The 22,249-nt window shown below is 34.9% G+C and overlaps 1 protein-coding gene across 8 annotated transcripts in view; it reads right to left on the bottom strand.

Annotated features, from left to right (window-relative positions):
• Positions 1-22,249, bottom strand: part of SCAPER (S-phase cyclin A associated protein in the ER) — a 509,648-nt gene that overhangs the window by 290,914 nt on the left and 196,485 nt on the right. For all 8 annotated transcript variants that reach the window (XM_081230140.1, XM_081230147.1, XM_081230145.1 and 5 more), the window contains exons 16-20: positions 17,014-17,169; positions 11,456-11,598; positions 5,471-5,552; positions 3,052-3,204; positions 2,153-2,260 (exon numbers count right to left, since the gene is read on the bottom strand). In XM_081230140.1, the coding sequence (XP_081086266.1) occupies positions 2,153-2,260; positions 3,052-3,204; positions 5,471-5,552; positions 11,456-11,598; positions 17,014-17,169 (642 nt within the window). The remainder of the gene's footprint in view (positions 1-2,152; positions 2,261-3,051; positions 3,205-5,470; positions 5,553-11,455; positions 11,599-17,013; positions 17,170-22,249) is intronic.

The following is a 22,249-nucleotide window of genomic DNA, read 5'->3' as shown; positions in this document are numbered from 1 at the left end:
TGAATAATATATTTAGTTTTTTTATTAAGAGAACTTAGTTACAAACAATTTTTATAAGTGGAAGAATTTCCTTTATAATGGGAATAATTAAATTCTAATTAATGAAACAATTGAGAATTTTTTTTCATAGTGGAACACACATACACCTGACTCTAGCTCTAAACAGTAAACTTAAGTAGAGAATGGGGATAATCACATGAATGATTCAAGTAAAAAAAAAATTCCATATTACTCTCTCTTAAAATACCCATACAATTTGATTAAAAGGCAAAAAAATTATTTCAGGTAAACGAAATAGATGATTAGTTCCATTTTTTATTTCACCTTTATTAATGGTACCTAAAGCCATTCTGTATAACCTTTCAGTTCAACTCAACTAAATGAGTTCTTATTAAATACCACACTATGTGTCAAGCATTATGTCAAACAATGGATATTACAGAAATTAAACATTTAAAGACTTCCAATTTTAGCCACAGTGACTGGCTTATACTGGACTAATCTTCCAACTCCAAAAGTTGCACAAAATATACAAAACATCCATTTAAAGGCATTAAAGAACAGCCAACACAGCCAGAACCTGAGAGACCATGATCCCTAAAAGGAGGCAAGCACGTGAGGCGAGCTCCACATTCACTCTGGATTTTTCCCTAAGGGCTTATGCCAGTTTCTGGCATGAGAGAACAGTGCAAGGTGAAAGTGGCAGTCTTACTAAGCTGAGGAGACAGAATTTGGTTTAGAGCTGTCAAAATGGAACTTGAGGGGCAAAAATCCTTAAAAGGAGGAATCATAAAGAAGTGAGCCAAATTAACCATGTGCAATTTCCCCTCAAACACTGGTCATATCCAGAAACTTAGGAGAAAACAGCAGCTTTGTTCCTCCTACCTAGGTAAGATTTATTAAGAACCATCCACATAATTACCCCTGCTTCCTGACAGCATCCATTCCAGAGCAAAGTCCCACGTCCTTGAACAGTCCCCCCTCACCTCCAGATCACCTAGCAAAGACCCAAATCCTATACTAAGTCCTTTCTAACACGTTATTGAGAAACTATAACTTCCCATAGTGTGCATTTTCCCCTCTTTTAACAAGTCAATAAACCTAATTTTATTCAATTGTAGATGTGTTCCTGATGGTCTTTGCCTGGAGAGCACTGACAAAAACCCAAGAAAAAGAATGAACTATAGCTTCATATAAACATTAGGGATCAATCTCACAGACTTAAGGATGAGTGAAAGAAGCCAGGTACAAAATGTACATACTGCATGATATCATTTATATGAAGTTCAAGAACAGGCAAGACTAATTGATTGTGCTAGTAGTCAGAGATCAGTTACCTTTTGGGGGCACGACTGAGATGGGGCATGAGGGAGCCTTCTGGGGTTCAAGAAATGATTTATGTGCTGATATGAGTGGAACAAATGTAAAAATTCATCAAGCTATATACTTTAAATTTGTGTATTCTATTAATATATACTCTACTTGAAAAAAAAAAAAGAGTTAAACACACATGTGCACCTACACACAAGTACTGCCCTCAAAGAACCACAATAACCTTTCCTAGACATCTTAAAAGATGCTTGACAAACATGAATTTCTCAACTCTGGGTATGTTTAGAAATTTTCTATTAAAAATAGAACCAAAAAATTCAGAGATTAGTAATGTCATACATATCTCAATAACAGTCGAATGAAAAACATTTATAAAACTACTTATACAAATCTAAATTCCATGTAAATAGCAATTAGAGGTAGATAAATAATGCATTTCCCAAAATTTCTAAGTATTGTACTGATACAAAATTATCAATTTATATGATTTTTATATTGTTAACTGTTTTCCAAGAAACATAGAACATCACTAAATAAAATTATTAAATATTTTAAATTATTAGTATTTTTAAATTATTAAAATGTCAAAATACCATAAACCTTTTTTTGCACTGAAATTATATAAACAGTATTAAATTCTTATTTCTGTATTTCTTTTAATATATATACTAAAATAAGGACATTTGTATACTATATTGTAGTAGTTATTAAATATTAAATATAGTTTTAAATAACCATAGAAATACATATGAACATGGATTTCTTCATAATAGAAAAGAACATGAAAGGTACTCAATAAATGTCCAAAATTAAAGCTTACCACTTCCTCATCTGAAAGTTCACGCCCTTGGATGCTGCTATTTTCTCTCACAGCTTGCTGATGTTTTTTTCCTTTAATGTGGCTAAAAAGATACACCTCTGAAGAGATCTAAAAGCATAAAATCAAAGCAATGTAATGAACATATAATTATATCTTACTTTAAATATTACACATTCTATCCAGTATACTATATGCAAGTTGCGATCACTCTAGCATTTACATATTAGTCTTAAAAATATTTTCTTTAGAATACAATTCTGAGAATCCTCTAGAACAGGGGTGCCCAACCCGGGTTCGCGGACCGTTACTGGACCTCTTAGGAACTGGGCTGCAGAGCAGGAGGTGAAAGGCGGGCAGATGAGCGGTCAGCGAGCAAGTGGCTTCATCTGCCGATCCCTGTCGCTTCCGTTACCACCTGAACCATCCCCCCCAGCCCCGGTCCGTGGAAAAACTGTCTTCCACGAAATCTGGTCCCTGGTGCCAAAAAGGTTGGGGACTTCTGCTCTAGAAGACACATGGTCAAAAAGGCATGTCATCAAAGCCAATCTTAACAGAGTTATAATTTCTTCTAAGTATCAAGGTTCAAGTTTCAGCACTGAAAATGTTCCTTTTCTTTTGTGGTCATAATACCCAAAAATATTGACTTGGGCTATCATTAAGCAGGTATACATCCATTTTAGCAGCAACTGCATGCTTTGCTTCTTTGCACTGCTACTCCTAACTGCTGATACTATTTTTGTACTACTTACTTTGCCTAAAAATCATGAAAGAAATCCACGGTAGTCAGCAGATGCCTCAGTATGACTTTTAAAAGATTGGGAGAATATATTTCCATAGTTTAATAAACTTTAGTAAATAAATTATAACGTATGGTAACAATACTGATACTGACAACCTACCGGGACGCTGCAGAGAGAACACTGCTTCTTTCTTTCATAAGGGGTCAATTTGGGGGCATAATCAGTATTTGCATGTCGTCCACTGCTTAACTCAGCAGCTTTTTCTTTCCTTTGCTCAATCTGTTCCATGTGCCTTCTAATGCTTTCATCATGCTGTAAATGAAGTCGAAGTGTGAGAATACAGAAATCTATTCAAGTTATACTGAGAACTTGAAAAAGTAATATTTCCATTAAACTTTCTAATATAACAAAATGTCTTAATTCAGTATTAACTTGGACACTGAGGACAAGAATCTACGTAAAGCCCTTTAATATCTCCTACATGCACAGTAACATTTCCTAAAGTGTACTTCATGGAATTACACTGTGGGTTTTTTGTTTTTTTTTTTTTTTTTTGCGGTAGGCGGGCCTCTCACTGTTGTGGCCTCTCCCCTTGCGGAGCACAGGCTCCGGACGCGCAGGCTCAGCAGCCATGGCTCACGGGCCTAGCTGCTCTGCGGCATGTGGGATCTTCCCAGACTGGGGCACGAACCCGTGTCCCCTGCACCGGCAGGCGGACTCTCAACCACTGCGCCACCAGGGAAGCCCTACACTGTGGGTTATTAATAAGTATTGATATTTTGTGGAAGAGGTTCTATGGTCAAATAAATTTGGAAAATATTAAGTTAAAGCTACTTACTTACTCCAGCTTGTCACTGTGCATTATGACTCAATAAACCTAGCTTACACTAAGCAACATTTTACACACTTATTTCATGACAACATACTTTTGAGAAGCACTTCCTGGAACACACTATGGGAAATGTTGCCCCACAGGTAAAGACCAAGCTCATCCTCACAGCAGACAAGGCCCATCATGACACAGACCTTTACCCACATCGACTCCAGTGACTTCCCAGAAAACAAAAAATAAACCAACTAAAAAACACTATTTCAGGGCTTCCCTGGTGGCGCAGTGGTTGAGAGTCCGCCTGCCGATGCAGGGGACACGGGTTCGTGCCCCGGTCTGGGAAGATCCCACATGCCGCAGAGCGGCTGGGCCCGTGAGCCATGGCTGCTGAGCCTGCGCGTCCGGAGCCTGTGCTCTGCAAGGGGAGAGGCCACAACAGTGAGAGGCCCGCCTACCGCAAAAAAAAAAAAAAAAAAAACCACTATTTCAGACTTCTGACTTTGTGCTCATACCATTTCATACGGCTGGATGCCATCCCACCCATCTACCTATTCAACTCGTCTTTCTTTCAAGATTCAGCTCACAAATTATCCTCTAAAATTATTTCCCTGACTTCTGAAATCCTTCATGTTAGCTTAGTATCCTCCTCTGTACTTTCATAGCACTCCATAGCACTCTATCCATACGGAAATTATCTGCTTAGCATCTGAATCTCACACTAGATTATGAGTTTCTTGAAACTGAGAACCATGTCTTACTCATCTCTGTATCCCCATGCCTAGCACAAGACTCAATAAATATTTGCTGCATTAAATTTAAATAAATGATAAAGTTCTAGAACTATACAAATAGTAAAATAGGGTCCTCTACTCCCTGGAATTTACTACCCCTGTGAAAACCCAACATGTAAATAATTGTGACACAATGTAAAATATTCATACTGCTAGAAACTACTAACGGTAAAGATTTTCTAGAAAATATCAGCTTATCATAATCTCCCAAGCAACAACTGTGCAATTCATAAACACTGAAATAATCTTTTAGTTTATTTCTAAATAATTAAAAGTCTATGAATATAAGAAAGCTAGTAGTAATGTCTTCAAGTCATTAACAAATTAATTAGTAAAATCAAGAAATGCTAAAATTCCTTTACATTTTTTCCATCAATTGCTTTATCTTACTAAAATGATTTCAGTTTTCAGATAGTTGAGTTGGAATTGATCATAGCCAAAACCACATAAGTTTTATTCTCCAAATAGTGATATTAGGAATACAAATTAATTCAGTTTTTTTTAAAGAAATATGACTGATTCTTTTATTTTTAAAATAAATTTAATTATTTTATTTTTGGCTGCATTGGGTCTTTGTTGCTGCACGTGGGCTTTCTCTAGTTGTGGCGAGCAGGGGCTACTCTTTGTTGCAGTGTGTGTGCTTCTCATTGCGGTGGCTTCTCTTGTTGTGGAGTACAGGCTCCAGGTGCACGGGCTTCAGTAGTTGTGGCTCCCGGGCTCTAAAGAGCAGGCTCAGTACTTGTGGCACATGGGCTTAGTTGCTCCACGGCATGTGGGATCTTCCCGGACCAGGGCTTGAACCCATGTCCCCTATATTGGCAGGCGGATTCTTAACCACTGCACCACCAGGGAAGCCCTAATTCAGTTTTTATACAATTAATTAAATCGATAAAATTTTAATCTCATGCTACATTAAAACAGCTCTAAATTTTCAAATTAAAATATATAATATTCCTACCTTGAGCTGAATTTTTTTCTGTAGCTCTTCCATAGCTTCTTGTTGAGCAGCTGTGAGTGCTGCCAATCGTTCTTCCCTGTCTCTATGAGAAGATATTTAAAAATTATAAACTCAACTGCTTGTAGTAACAAATTTCATGAGGTTAAAAAAATACAATTAGGACACATAGGCTTATATATTCTAGAGAGTGTTTTAAATTATTTTTTTCTGAATGCCTATTAAGTCTCAGATATATTATTGCTCATTAAACATTTGGGAAGCAACAGACATTATTATTTATAAAAACAGGTTTCTGGACCCAAGAATGGGTTTAAATACTAGCTCTGGGTCTGTCATTTAAATATGGCATATTGAAAATATATATTTATCTCTTTTCCCTTCCAAAAACCTATAAAACAATATGAAAAGAATAGAAAAGGCAAAAATTCACAAAGACAAAGAGAATAGGAGAGGAACCAATCACAAACAAATTATGAGACATACAAAGAAGTATGACCATGTTTAGGAAAAATGCAGTCAAATGAAACTCTCTGAATGAGGCCATATGCTGGATTTATTTGGTATTATAAATACGTTATAAGAATTAAAAGAAAGTATGCCAACCTAAGGAAAAATATCGCGACAATGATTCAACAGATAGAGAATCTGAACAGAGAAAGAGAAATCGTTTTTTAAGAACTTTCCAACAAAAGGAACTATGAGTCCTTAAACAAATGGCTTTCTAGGGATGGAGCAGGGAAAATATAAGGTGAATTTGAAGCATCTTGCAGTGCCAGGAAGTAAGGAAGTACTCAAAAAAACAAAATGATGAAGTATGTCAAAGGCAAGCAGGGGTCAAATGAAAAAGCTTCCAATGTCCAAAAATGAAACAATTTGAGCAACAAAACAAATACCATAATACTGGTTTGTAACCCATAGTATAATACAAATATAAACGAGTCCCTGTTGACATAACAAAGGAATTTAATAAATAAATGGGAGAACAAATATCCTGTACAGAAGAACTGCAAGTAATTTATGTATGAATTCGTGTCTCAAGGCGGTAGAGAATAACTCCCCATCTCTTCAGCATAGGCTTGCTGGCTTGCTTCCAAGGAGGACAGCATAGGGAAAATTTTAAACGATACAGTGGAGAAATCTGACAAATACTACCTTAGCCAGGTGATCAAGGTTAACAAAATCAGTGATAAGTCAAGGTGATAGTATGAACCTTAGACATTTTAAAAATGGTAATTCACATTCACCCCTGTGCTCTTCCTCCCAAAACCCATAACCTCAGTCTAACCATGAGAAAAACATCAGACAAATCTTAAGAGAAGAAAAGTCTACAAAATACTTAACCACTACTCAGAACTATCAAGGTCATCAAAACCATGGAAAGTCTGAGAAACTGTTACAACTCAGAAGAACCTGAAGAGAAATGACAATTAAATATCTGAAGAAAGAGTGGCCACTTTCCAAATTTTATGAAAAGCATTAATGTACAGAGTAGGATAATCATGAAGAGAACCAACCTACTGGTGAAAAACAAAGTCAAAAAGAAAATTTTGAAAACAGGTAAAAAAAAACCCAACAACTCACCATATACAGAGGAAAAACAGTATGATTAATGGCCGACTTTTCATGAGAAACAACAAAAGTAAGAAAATTCAAAGTACTGAAAGAAAAACCAAGAATTCTATATCCATCAAAACTACCATTCAAAAGGAAGGCAAAATAAAAATATTCCCAGATAAGCAAACACCAAGGTAATTCAATGAAAGCAAACCTGTCTTACAAGAAATACTGAAGGAAGTCCATCTAGCTAAAAAGAAATAATGCCAAAGGGTAACTTGAACCCACAGAAAGAAATGAAATACACAGGAAATGATAAATATGTGGATAAATATAAAGGAATCTACAAATACATTTTCTCTATTATTCTAATTCCTTTGAAAAATGTGGGACTGCAGTAAAAAAATCGTAACACTGTATTGTTGAATTTATGACATATATAGATGTAATATATATGACAATAACAATACAAGAAGAAAAAGACATAGTACTATATTGGAAAAAGTTGTTCTATTTTACCAAAATTAAGTTAATTTTAACCTGAAGTAGTTTGTGATAAGTCAAGATGAATACTGTAATAAAGAAAGCAAACACTAAGCAAATAACTAAAATAATACAGTTTTTAAAATCAAGAGAAAAATTTAAATGATGCCCTAAAAAGTACTGGTTGAGGGACTTCCTTGGTGGCTCAGTGGTTAAGAATCCACCTGCCAATGCAGGGGACACACGTTTGAGCCCGGGTCTGGGAAGATCCCACATGCCGCGGAGCAACTAAGCCTGTGCGCCACCGAAGCCTGGGCGCCTAGAGCCTGGGCTCCGCAACAAGAGAAGCCACTGCAATGAGAAGGCCAGGCACCGCAATGAAGAGTGGCCTCTGCTGGAGGCAACTAGAGAAAGCCCGTGCGCAGCAACGAAGACCCAACACAGCCAAACTAAATAAATAAATAATTTTTTAAATGTACTGGTTTAACAAAAAAGAAGACAGTAAAGGAGAAAAAAAACTTGAGACATACAGAAAACAAATATCAAAATGGCAGATATTAAATTCAGTCATATCAATAAATTATATTAAATAAGAATGGACTAAACAATCAAAAGGCAGAAAATAGAAGGCCAGATATAAAAAGAAACCTCAACTATATATAAGTGACACACTTTAGATACAAAGACACAAAAAATGTTTCCCTTTAGACTGAAAAAGACATATCATGTAAACAATAAACATGGCAATATTTAAAACAGAAAAAAAATTGACTTTAAGACAAGAAATATTTTTTAAAAACCCAAAGAGGGATATTTCATAATGATAAAAGGGTCAATATTTCGAGGAGTTATAATAAGTATAAATTACATGCCTTTAATACTAAGGCACCAAAATACATGAAGCAAAAAACTGTCAAAACTTAAAAGAGAAATAGACAATTCAATAATTATTTTTGGAGATTTCAATAACTCTATCTCAAGAATTAATACAACTAGACAGAAAATCAGTAAGTATACAGAAGACTAAACACTATCAACTAACTTTACTTAACTGACATTTAGAGAACACTCCATCCAAAACAGCAGAATACATGTATTTTCAAAGAGCACACAGAACATTCTCTAGGATAGTCTACATTCAAGACCATAAAGTAATAAGTTCAATAAATTTAAAAGGACTGAAATCATACAGAAAACATTCTTCAACCACAAAATATTTAATTAGAAAACAGAAAAACTGGAGACATTCCAAATATTTGGAAACTAAATAACATGCTTCTGAATAACTCAGGAATCAGAAAATCATAAGAAACATTAGAAAAAAATCTTGAATTGAATGAAAATAAAAATACAATGTATCAAAACTGATGAGATGAAATTAAAGAAGTGCTAAGAAGAAAACTGGTAACTTCAAATGCTTATATTAGAGATGCAGAAATATCTAAAATTAATCAACTAAGTTTTGACTTTATAAAAGTAGGAAAAGCAAAGCTAATCAAATCCAAAATAAGCAGAAGGAAAGAAATGATAAATATCAAAGTGGAAATCAATGTAACAGAAAACACAAACATAATGTAGAAATTCAAAGAAACCAAAAGCTGTTTTTTTGGAAAGATCAACAAAATGCACAAACCTTTAGCTAGACTACCAAGAGACAGAGAGACAGAGACAGAGAGGAGAGACATAAATTAGCAAATAAGGAATGAAAGAGGAAAATCACTAGAGATCATGTTAAAATTAAAATCCTTATAAGGAGCTATTAACAACTTTATAAAAATACACAACTTAGATGAAAAGGACAAATTCCTAGAAAAACACAAATTACCAAAGCTGACTCAATAAGAAACAGAAAAATCTCAATAGACTGATAACATGTTAAGAAAAATTTATTTAGTAATTTAAAGTCTTCCCCAAAAGATAACTCCAAGCCCAGATGGCTTCACTAGTATACTGAACATTTAGCAAGGAAAAATAACAATCCTACACAAAGAGTTTCTGTAAATAGTGGAGGAAAAAACACTTCCCATCACATTCTCTGAGGCTAGGATTGCCATGACATGAAAGCCAGACAAAGACATCACAAGAAAATTACACACCAATATCCCTTATGAATATATCCTTAACAAGAATTCAACAACACATAAAAATGATTTTACACTATGACCAAGGGGGAATTAACCCAGGAATGTAAAGTTGGTTTAATATCCAAAAATTAGTTAATGTAATAAACCATATTAATAAAAAATGAAAGCCACATGATCATCTCAGTGAATGTCCCCAAAGAAGCATTTATTTAACCAAATTCAAAGTACATGCATTCTAAAAACTCTCAATAAACTAGAAATAGAAGAAAACTTCTTTAACCTGGTAATGAGGATTTATGAGAAACCTACAACTACGTCATATGTAATAGTGAAAGACTGAATGTTTCCCCCCTAAGATCAAGAACAAAATAAGGATATACAATGTCACAACTTCTATTAACGTTATATTGTAGGATCTAGTCAGTGCAATAAGGCAAGAAAAAGAAATTAAAGACATCTGTATTAGAAAGCAAGAAGTAAAACAATCTCAATTTGCAGAGGACATGGGCCTTTATGTAAAATATCCTAAGGAACAACAACAGCAAAAAAGAAAACACTAATAGGAAAAAAGTCATAGGAAATTTGTGCAAGATCATAAAAAATTATAAAATAAAATATATAAAAAATTGATTGTATTTCTACATACTAGCAAAAATACTAAGAAAAATGAAATAAAATAACTCCATTCACTATGGCTTCAAAAAGAGTACTTAGGAATAAATTTAAGAAAAGAAATGCAAGACCTATTTTCTAAAAACTAAAACATACTCTTGAGAGATTAAAGCAGATAGAGACACATACCATATTCATGGATCATATACAATATTGTAAAGATGGCAATTCTTCCCACAATGATTTATAGATTCAAGGCAATTACTATAAAAATGCTTGCAAGCTTTCTTTTTTTAGAAACTGGCAAGCCTACCCTAAAAAATTATTTGGAAAGCAATTCTGAAAGAGAACAACAACATTAGAGAACCTACATTAATTGATTTCAAAACTTGCTATAAAGCTACAGTAGTTAAAACAGTGTGGTGCTGGAGTAAGAATAGACATGTAGATATCAAAAGAATCGGACAGAGTCCAGAAATAAACCCTTACATCTATGATTAATTGACCATGAACAGGCAGCAAGGATAGTCTCTTAAAAGCTAGCCTCTTCAACAAATGGGGCTGTGATAAATGGATATTTATATGCAAATAAATAAATTTATATTTTTGATTCATACCATACATAAAAGGTATCTTAAAAGGAATTAAAACCTAAATGTGTGTCAAACTGAAAAACTATAACATTTTGAAGAATATCTTATGACATAGGGTATAAAAGGATTTCACAAACAAGATCAAAAATCAATTTGGCCAATTAAATGCTTCTTCCTGGGTCTTTGTATCTTAACCAAGTGATTTTAAAATGTAGGGATGGCTGAATGTCATTTAACATAATCAGGGCGGCAACATGTTGACCAGACCATTTCCATCAAAAGACTACTGCCGTGGCTCCTGGGACCTAGTCTCTGATGCTTGACCATGTCCCAGCCTGGTCATCTAACCACCTATCACTTTCGTTCCCAATATTTTACTTAAAATTTACTTTGCTTAAGTTAGCCAGAATCAGATTCTATTTCTTACAACTGAAAATATCTTGAAATATCAAGTTTCCCATCCAACAGAAATGTTCAAAAGTTTTCCATTTTGAGTAGGATGTCTTAATTCCTGGAAATCGAAATTCAGTATAACATTTCTGTATATGTAACACTTTCTAAAAATTCTACATGACAGCAAATAGCTTTAAGACTTGATTTGAATATGCACTCACTGCAAATGTTCATCAGGATCAAAATCAAGATAGCAAATGAAGTACCTAGCTCTTTCCCGGGCAGCATCTTCCCGGGCTTTTTCCTTTTCTTGCCTCTGTTGCTCAATTCGGGCTTCTTGTTCTTTCCTCTTCATTAACAATTCTTCTACACGGGCCTGCCGTTCTGCTTCTAGAGCTCTCTTACGTTCCTAACGTCAGAAATGTTTTAAAAGATGTTAGAATTATGTGTAAGATGAAAATGATTAAAGGTGACATAGCTTTGACATATACTTATATATTCAAGCCAAATAGATCCCAGGCTTGTCATTAGGTATGCTTCTCAGAAGTTAAATAAAATCAAATACCAATACTATCTGGTTTTCATATGTCATTTACCAGTGTTACAAATAATTAGAAGAATAAATGCTGGGCTTCCCTGGTGGTGCAGTGGTTAAGAATCCTCCTGCCAATGCAGGCGACATGGGTTCGAGCCCTGGTCCAGGAAGATCCCACATGCCGCGCAGCAACTAACCCCGTGTGCCACAACTACTGAGCCTGCACTCTAGAGCCTGGAGCCACAACTACTGAGCCAGCGTGCTGCAACTATTGACGCTCACACGCCTAGAGCCCATGCTCCGCAACAAGAGAAGCCACCACAATGAGAAGCCTGCATACCACAACAAAGAGAAGCCCCCACTTGCCACAACTAGAGAAAGCCCGCACGCAGCAACGAAGACCCAACACAGCCAAAAATAAATAAAATAAAATAAATAAATTTATAAAAAAAAGAATAAATGCTATTTTAGGCAGATACTATCTTATTAGAACCTGATACATATTTTATGATTAATCGCTTCTAAAGCTTTGTGTTGGAAATGGTTATAGAAATAACAGAACATGATGAAGAAAGCATAATTAACAGATTTTATTTCTGAACTAAGCTTTCATATAGGAATTAAGTGAAGAAAAGCTTGTGGCAGGGAGAAAGAGGCATTATAATACAGCATAGTGGGTAAGAGAGTGGACACTGTATTAGATTCCCTGATTTTGTTTCCTGATTACATTATTTACCAGCTGGGTGACCCTGGTATAGTTATATTATACATGTGACTTAGTTTTCTGGAAGACAAAATAACAATAGTGCTTATTTCTTAGGATACTGTGAAGAACACATGAGATAATACATGAAAAACACTTACATAGGGGTTAGCATATACTAAATTCTCAATAATTATCATCATCATCATCTTTAATGCAGAAGATAACTTCATTAAAATACTGTGATATACTTCCTGTGTATTTTTGCCTACTAGGAGTACTTAGCTAATTTTCACCATATTACTAGATGTATTGATATATTTCTTTCAATTCATCCCCATCCCCTAGGGAGCTCACACAACATCTCCCTGGTCCCTACTCTTTATGATAAATGGAACACACTACACTGATCTAGGCTCTAGTAACTACTACGTACATAGCCTTGGGCAAGTCATTTTACCTTAAAGAGACCCAGTTTGCTGTGAGATCTAAATTATTAACATAGGTAAGTACTTAGCAAAGTGTTTAGTACATAGTAAAGTGTTCAGTAAATGAGAGCAGAAAAGAAATGCTAAAGCAGTTTCTGTTTAGAGGACACTGGGGAGAGATGCTAATATTCCTAATAGTTAACTAAGTTACTAATAAGCTCACAATGGTAACTTTATATCTACAACAAGCTGTATCTACCCAGGGGAAGAAAACCTTTTTAAAGTAGTAACACAAAAGTGTCCCTATTTCTTTTCTTTCTTTCTTTTTTTTTTTGGCGGGGGGCCTGCGAACTAGAGGGAATGCACTGAATTCAGGAGAGCACATCTGACAGATCGTAGACTGTTGCAGGTGGGCAATTAGATTTTAAATATAGTCTTTACTTTCTAACATACTATTCATGAACTGGTTATAGCTATTTCTCATTACTAAATATAATATGTAGAAACTTTTTTAGTTATATACTCTCTGAAAAACTCAAGAGTAAAAAACAATCAAACCTGGTACAGAAAATTTTCTCCAATAAAAAACATGAACAGGGACTTCCCTGGTGGTCCATTGGCTAAGACTCCACACTCCCAATGCAGGGGGCCTGGGTTCGATCCCTGGCTGGGGAACTATTCCCTCATGCATGCCTCAACTAAGAGTTTACATGCCGCAACTATGAGTCCACATGCCACAGCTAAGAACTCCACGTGTAGAAACTAAAGATCCCACATGCTGCAACGAAGATCCCATGTGCCACAACTAAGACCTAGTGCAGCCTAAATAAATAAATATTTAAAAACAAAAAACATGAACAAAAGAGTTTTCCCTTAAACTCAAATTTATTTAAAAAATATGCATTATGTCTGAAAACACAACTTTCACACTAAAATGCAAAAGGTTAAAGCATTAAATATAAAGAATTAAACCAGAACTTTTCATTTCATATTTTATAAAACCAAAATCTTGAGGGATATACTTTTAAAAATTATAAGTTGGGGGCCTCCCTGGTGGCGCAGTGGTTGAGAGTCCGCCTGCCGATGCAGGGGATACGGGTTCGTGCCCCGGTCTGGGAGGATCCCATATGCCGCGGAGCGGCTGGGCCCGTGAGCCATGGCCGCTGGGCCTGCGCATCCGGAGCCTGTGCTCCGCAACGGGAGAGGCCCGCATACCGCAAAAAGAAAAAAAAAAAAAAATTATAAGTTGGCCTTATAAATGAAATTTATTAATATTATATACAAACAATTACTTTATGTGTATGTGCAATGTAGCTAAGTTGTATGCATAAATATGATGTCAACTTGCTGATTGTTTTTACGGATATAAGAAGTACTCCAACATTGTACTAATAGAAATAACTGGACTTCAAAAAATATCCAATCTTCTAATTTCTGTTTTTAATAAGTGGAAGAGAAAATTGGTAACTGTATACATAATGAGTAAAATTAGTAAATTCACCTAGTATTTTCCTTTCTATAATTTAAATTTCTTAAAGATAGGAAACTTTGTACCCCACAAAAGCATTTGTACAGGGCAGGAGTTCGATAAATATCTATTAAACGAATGAAGCGTAACTTTATAAAATAATATTCATTATAAATCTATATGCTCACAAATAAAAAGCATAAACCTACAGCAAATGAACTGTAAAGATATCTAACTCTCAACCCTTCTGAAACCTCTCAGACTCCCATGTACTTTGTTTCACAGTCAAGGATGTATTTATGGCAGCCTAAGAAAGGATTTTGCAACCCCGCCCTTTACGCCTACAAATCAGAAGATTAGGGCAAGAGAACAAGGCCGAATATCTAAGAAAACTGGGCTTAAAACTAATCCATCAATAATTTATATAGCAAAAAAGGGAAACTGAGAAGATATGATGGCAGCATTAACTTAGTATTTCACTTACAAAAAACAAGAATCACAACTGCCTTTAACAATTTAACATTTATGTGAATGTTTCGAGAGTAAAAGTAAAGCAGATGGAGGACCTCTGAATTCTTTATTAAGTTAGTAACTTACTATTATTGTATTTACAGAATGTTTGGCATTATCACCTTGCACATATAGTAATGACTACATATTTTTTAAATTTTTTAATTTTATATATATGTTATATATTACCAATGAATTTTTCTAGTATCAGTTATCTCGATTAAACTTATGTACATACATTTTAAATTTTTCACTGAAAATTAAATCCATAGGAAATTTCTACATTTTTAAAGATAAAAATAAGTCTGAGTAGTCAAAACAAATTTTAAGTGTTAGTGAGTTCAGAAGATTCCTTACTACTTTCAGAAAAAAACTGCTTTCCTTTACGCCTTAATAAATGTTCCAAATTATAAAATATGAGTCATCATTTTTAAACAGAAGATAACTGTTATATTTCAAATCTGCAAATCTGCAAAATAAATGCAGAAAAAGTAACTAAAGATGTCTATTCAAAAATATACAATAATACTCATATATTTCCCCCCAAATCCAGTTAAGAAGTTACCTCTTCCACAGAACTTTCCCTGACATTCCCCTCCCACCAAGAGAGCTAATTATTCCCTTCTCTGTGATACCACTGTAACCTATACAGTACAGGTTTCTATTACACTTTCACACTGTGTTGTATTATTTGCCATAAAGGCAAAGATCATATCTCATTTATTTCTGAATTATTAATGCCTAATGGTTGCTCAAAAGTAACACACAATTTTCAAAATAATTATGATTTTTTAACATCTTTATTGGAGTATAAAAATAATTATTTTTATAAAATGGTTTGATGCAGAAAAAGAAAGAGCAATAAAGCTGAAGGGATGGCTCAAATTAAAAAATTCAAATATCCTATTTCATTTACTCATCTAAGAATGTTAGTTAATGGGTAATTAACTTTTAAATGATAAAAATGAAATTTTTTACTGCTCCTTTGAGAGGAAAAGCTAAAGTTTCTCTAAAAGTAGTATCCTGTATTTTTAAACATAAGTTAGCTTGGCACTCAGATTAAAATGAGACCTTGAACTCAAATCAAATAGAGATTGGGGTGAATATGGGACTGCTTGCTAGTGTACAAAAAGAGCATAAAGTAACCAATAAACTTGAAAACTGTAATGATATTTTAATTTCCTAAAATTACCAGTGACATGAAGAAGCATGAAACATTAATAACATCCCTAGCTTTTAATGTAACAACAAAGCTCTTCACAGTCAGGTCCCTAACTCTACATGCATTACTCACTCATCTCCTGCATAGAATGCCTACTTCGCACCATTTACGACTGTCTCAGTTTTCAAAACTTAGTTGAGGCATCGCCTCCTCCAGGAAGCTTTTCCTGACGTTCTCACGTCTTTGCCACTCTCAATTTGAGTAACAGGTTCTCCTTTGTGCTTCCAAAAACGCCTTTATTGTTACACTAATCCTAATGGGTTAAGATTTGTTTACATATATGTCTTCCCATTGAGATCAAGGATATATCTTTTTCATGTCCTTGAGCAAAGCACAGCACACAGATTATAGTAGTAATTCAATAAATGATGACTGAATGAATAAACAAATAAATATTAGTCATAATAGATAAAGTATGTCTGAATCCATATTTGATCTTGAGGAAGATTTAAATAGTTTAAAACCATCACTAAAGTTTATGTGTTAAGTCTTCTTCCCATCCTGAAAATGGTAGCTAACTTAGGGTATGCTACAGAGGTTAAAGTACCTGATGACACTGCCCAATATATGACAGGTGCTCCTTGTCATAAGCATAAGGATTGCCCAGTTCTTTAAGGCTATATACATTGGTTCAAAGACAATCCATTTGTAAGGGAAGAAAGGAACATATTCTTGCCCAACCCAATTAGAAAAGAATAGATAATAATCTGTCCAGAGCAATTTAGTCCTTCATCTGGTTGAGACTACAGATTCAAATTGACAAAAACACAGATAACCCAATCTGAAGGAGTACACACTGCCTTGAAAATCAGACTTCCTGTTTCCAAACCGTGCTACACTAAACCATGCATCCTTGGGAACACAGACTTGGTCTTACTCCTTTTTCTATCCTCAGCACCTGGCTCAGAGCCTAGGAAATGGCTGCTGCTCAATAAATGCTTGCAGAATAAAATTCTACCTGAACAGCTTCATCACGTGCTTGCTTTTCTTCCTGTCTTCGCTGACGCTCTTCCTGTAACTCATTAAGCCTCTGCTCATATTCCTTCAATTTTGATAAAACATCATGGCGTTTGTTCTGGGCTTCGAGGGTATTTATAAAGGCAATTTCGTTTACCTGCAATAAAAAAAATGGAGAAAGTGAGTTTCAAATCAGGTTAATTTTAAGGCACATCACAAAAATAAGAAACTTAACAGTCTTTATATAATAATACAAACCAGTTTTAAGGCATAGACCAAAAAATGAACGACTTATAGTCTTTTCTTTCAATACTTATCCCCAAAATGGATAATAATCCAGTGTACGTAACAAACCCATAGGCTGCAGTAAGAAGTGATTTAGAGAAGTGGTCCCCAACCTTTTTGGCACCAAGGACTAGTTTTGTGGAAGACAGTTTTTCCACGGACGGGGGTGGTGCGAGGATGGTTCAGGCATTAATGCGAGTGATGGTACAGGCGGTAATGCAAGCGCTGTTCAGGTGGTAACGGAAGTGATGTGAAGCAGCAGATGAAGCCGCTTGGTTGGCCGCCACTCACCTCCTACTGTATGGCCTGGTTCCTAACAGACCACAGGACCGCTAATGGTCCGCGGCCTGGGGGTTGGGGACCCCTGATTTAGAGTAAAGGTCTGCCATTGAAATATTTTTTATTGAAGTATAGTTGATTTACAATGTTATGTTAGTTTCCGTGTACAGCAAAGTGATTCAGTTATACATATACATATGTTCTTTTCCATTATAGTTTATTACAGGATACTGAATATAATTCCCTGTGCCATACAATATGACCTTGTTGCTTATCCATTCTATATATAATATCAATAGTTCGCATCTGCTAGTCCCAAATTCCCAATCAAACCCTCCCCCTTGGTGACCACAAGTCTGTTCTCTATGTCTGTGAGTCTGTTTCTGTTTCATAGGTAAGTTCATTTGTGTCATAGCTTAGATTCTACAAATAATGATATCATATGGTATTTGTCATCTCTTTCTTACTTCACTTAATGTGATAATCTCTAGGTCCATCCACGTAGATGCAAATGGCATTATTTCATTCTTTTTATGGCTGAGTAATATTCCATTGTATATGTTTACATCTTCTTTATCCATTAATCTGTCAATGGACATTTAGGTTGTTTCCATGTCTTGGATACTGTAAATAGTGCTGCTATGAACATAGGGGTGCATGTATCTTTTTGAATTAGAGTTCTATCCAGATATATGTCCAGGAGTGGAATTGCTGTATCATATGGCAACTCTGTTTTTAGTTTTTTGAGGAACCTCCATATTGTTCCCCATAGTGGCTGTACATGGTCACCAATTTTGTAGGAGGGTTTCCTTTCTTCCATCCCCTCTCCAGCATTTGTTATTTGTAGACTTTTTAATGATGGCCATTATGACCAGTGTAGGATGGTACCTCATTGTAGTTTTGACTTGAATTTCTCTAATAATTAGTGATGGTGAGCATCTTTTCGTGTGCTTGTTAGCCATTTATATTGTCTTCTTTGGAGAAATGTCTATTTAGGCCTCCACTGAAATGTTTTTAAGAGACAAATTAAGATTTTTATAGAAACCATTTTATAAAGTTACTTAATATCATTGTGATTTGACATTATACAAGTTACATTTAGTTTTAATAGGTTTGTACATTATTCTAATGAGTTTGAGATGACAAAACTTAAAGTAAACAAACAAATAATTCTTCTTCAACATACACCAAATAAGTGACAATTAGGTACAAGGTATTAAACTATATACCTCATCCTCAACTTCACATATATTCAGTCTAAACAGTCAAGTTTTGCTAGAGAGTACAGTTTTTTTTAATAGATCTTTATTGGAGCATAATTGCTTCACAATACTGTGTTAGTTTCTGTTGCACGACGAAGTGAATCAGCCATACGCATACACATGTCCTCATATCCCCTTCCTCTTGAGGCTCCATCCCATCCTCCCTATCCCACCCCCCTAGATCATCACAAAACACTGAGCCGATCTCCCTGTGCTATGCTGCTGCTTCCCACCAGCCAACTGTTTTACATTCAGTAGTGTATATATGTTGATGCTACTCTCACTTTGCCCTCCCACCCTATGCCCTCAAGTCCATTCTCTATGTCTACCTCTTTATTCCTGCCCTGCAACTAGGTTCATCAGTACCTTTTTTTTTTCAGATTCCATATATATGTGTTAGCATACAGTATTTGTTTTTCTCTTTCTGACTGACTTCACTCTGTATGACAGACTCTAGGTCCATCCACCTCACTACAAATAACTCGATTTCATTTTTTTATGGCTGAGTAATATTCCATTGTATATATGTGTCACGTCTTCTTTATCCATTCATCTGTCGATGGACAGATGGTTCCATGTCCTGGCTATTGTAAATAGTACTGCAGTTAACACTGTGGTACATAACTCTTTTTGAATTATGGTTTTCTCAGGGTATATGCTCAGTAGTGGAACTGCTGGGTCATATGGTAGTTCTATTTTTAGTTTTTTAAGACACCTCCATACCATTTTCCATAGTGGTTATATCAATTTACACTCCCACCAACATAATTAAATGAAATAGAAACAAAGAAAACATTAGCAAAGATCAATAAAACTAAAAGCTGGTTCTTTGAGAAGATAAACAAAATTGATAAACCCTTAGCCAGACTCATCAAGAAAAAAAGGGAGAGGACTCAAATCAATAAAATTAGAAATGAAAAAGGAGAAATCACAACTGACACCGCAGAAATACAAAGGATTATAAGATACTACTACAAACAACTATAGGCCAATAAAATGGACAATCATGAAGAAATGGAAAAATTCGTGGAAAGGTAAAATTTTCCAAGACTGAACCAGGAAGAATTAAAAAATATAAACAGACCCATCACAAGTAATGAAATTGAAGCCATAATTAAAAATCTTCCAAGAAACAAAAGTCCAGGACCAGATGGCTTCACAGGAGAATTCTATCAAACATTTAGAGAAGAGCTAACACCCATCCTTCTCAAACTCTTCCAAAATATTGCAGAGGGAGAAACACTCCCAAATTCATTCTATGAAGCCACCATCACCCTGATACCAAAACCAGAAAAAGATATCACAAAAAATTAAATTACAGATCAATATCACTGATGAACGTAGATGCAAAATCCTCAACAAAATACTAGCAAACAGAATCCAACAGCACATTAAAAGAATCATACACCATGATCAAGTGGGATTTATCCCAGGGATGCAAGGATTCTTCAATATATGCAAATCAATCAATGTGATATACCAGATTAACAAATTAAGGAATAAAAACCATATGATCATCTCAATAGATGCAGAAGAAGCTTTTGACAAAATTCAACACCCATTTATGATAAAAACTCTCCAGAAAATGGGCATGGAGAGAACCTACCTCAACATAATAAAGGCCGTTTATGACAAAACCACAGCAAGCATCATACTCAATGGTGAAAAACTGAAATCATTTCCAATAAAATCAGGAACAAGACAAGGATGTCCACTCTCACCACTCTTATTCATCATAGTTTTGGAAGTCCTAGCCACAGCAATCAGAGAAGAAAAGAAATAAAAGGAATACAAATTGGAAAAGAAGAAGTAAAACTGTTACTGTTTGCCAATGACATTATACTGTAAATAGAAAATCCTAAAGATGCCACCAGAAACTACTAGAACTAATCAATGAATTTGATGAGGTTGCAGGAAACAAAATTAATGCACAGAAATCTCTGGCATTCCTATACAGCAACAATGAAAAATCAGAAAGAGCAATTAAGGAAACACTCCCATTTACCATTGCAACAAAAAGAATAAAATACCCAGGAATAAACGTGCCTGAGGAGGCGAAAGACTTGTACTCATAAAACTATAAAACACTGATGAAAGGAATCACAGAAGACATAAACAGATGGAGGAATATACGATGTTCTAGGACTGGAAGAATCAATATTGTGAAAATGAATGTACTACCCAAGGTAATTTACAGATTCAGTGCAATCCCTATCAAACTACCAATGGCATTCTTCACAGAATTAGAACAAAATATTTTACAATTCATATGGAAACGTGGAAGACACCGAATAGCCAAAGCAATCTTGAGAAAGAAAAATGGAGTTGGAGGAATCAGGCTCCCCGACTTCAAACTATACCACAAAGCTACAGTAATCAAGGAAGTATGGTACTGGCACAAAAACAGAAATATAGATCAATGGTAAAGGAGAGTAAAGTTTTTATGAGTAAAGTACAGCTAATGATAAAAAAATGGAAAATGTCTGTTGGGGTCAAATTTCTCATTCTTGAAAGCCAGAAGGAAGGCATGCCACAGTGAAAAAGGTAGAGTGAAATAGGGAAGTAAACAAACACTGGAGCTTACTCTCTCTGAAAGAAGTATAGACGCCAGGAATCCATGTTGGATGAAATAAAACCTATCACTAGATATGTTACAAAGTGAACCAAGAAAGTTTGAATACAGTTCTAGCAAAGATTTCCCAAACTCCATCCCATGTAACTACTTTCATAAGTAAATTAACAATATAATCATTTCTGAAGGTATACTGAAAGTATAAGACAAACAGGTATGCTCAAGGAAAATTAATCATAATGTATCAAGGGTCACATGTTAAACATAATCAAGAAGGAGGAAAAAGAAATGGGACCTAATGCTCCAGACAAAATAAATAAAATAAAATTCAGAGGGAAGAATGTGCAAAAGCAGCATAAAAAATCCAATCTGTGATGTTGGTCAAATGTTACAAAATTTTAGTTATGCTAGTTGAATATGTTTGGAGATGTAATGTACAGTATGGTGATAATAGTTAATAGTACTGTACTATATACTTGAAACTTGCTAAGAAGATAGATCTGAAATCTTCTTAGCATGTGTGCGCGCACACACACACTTAGTAACTAAGTAGAGGTAACAGATATTTTAATTAGTTGGATTGTAGTGATCATCCCACAATGTATATGTATATCAAAATATCAAGTTGTACACCTTAATATATACAATTTTGATATGTCAATGATATCTCAATCAAACTGTAAGTAAATAAAAAAATAAATAAATAAGACATTTCCTGGAAATTAACTGGAAGAAAACATAACCAAAGAAACAGCAGAATATCTCCTAGGCAAACTTTGTAATGTAAAAGAAGTCAACACGAACCTGAATTTAGAGGTGCAAAAAGGATGATAAAATGA

Source organism: Mesoplodon bidens (genome assembly GCF_964165515.1).
Source record: "Mesoplodon bidens genome assembly, chromosome: 3".
NCBI classification, from domain to species: Eukaryota; Metazoa; Chordata; class Mammalia; order Artiodactyla; family Ziphiidae; genus Mesoplodon; species Mesoplodon bidens.
The sequence above is the reverse complement of the archived record's forward strand: the minus strand, read 5'-3'. Positions and strand labels throughout refer to the sequence as shown.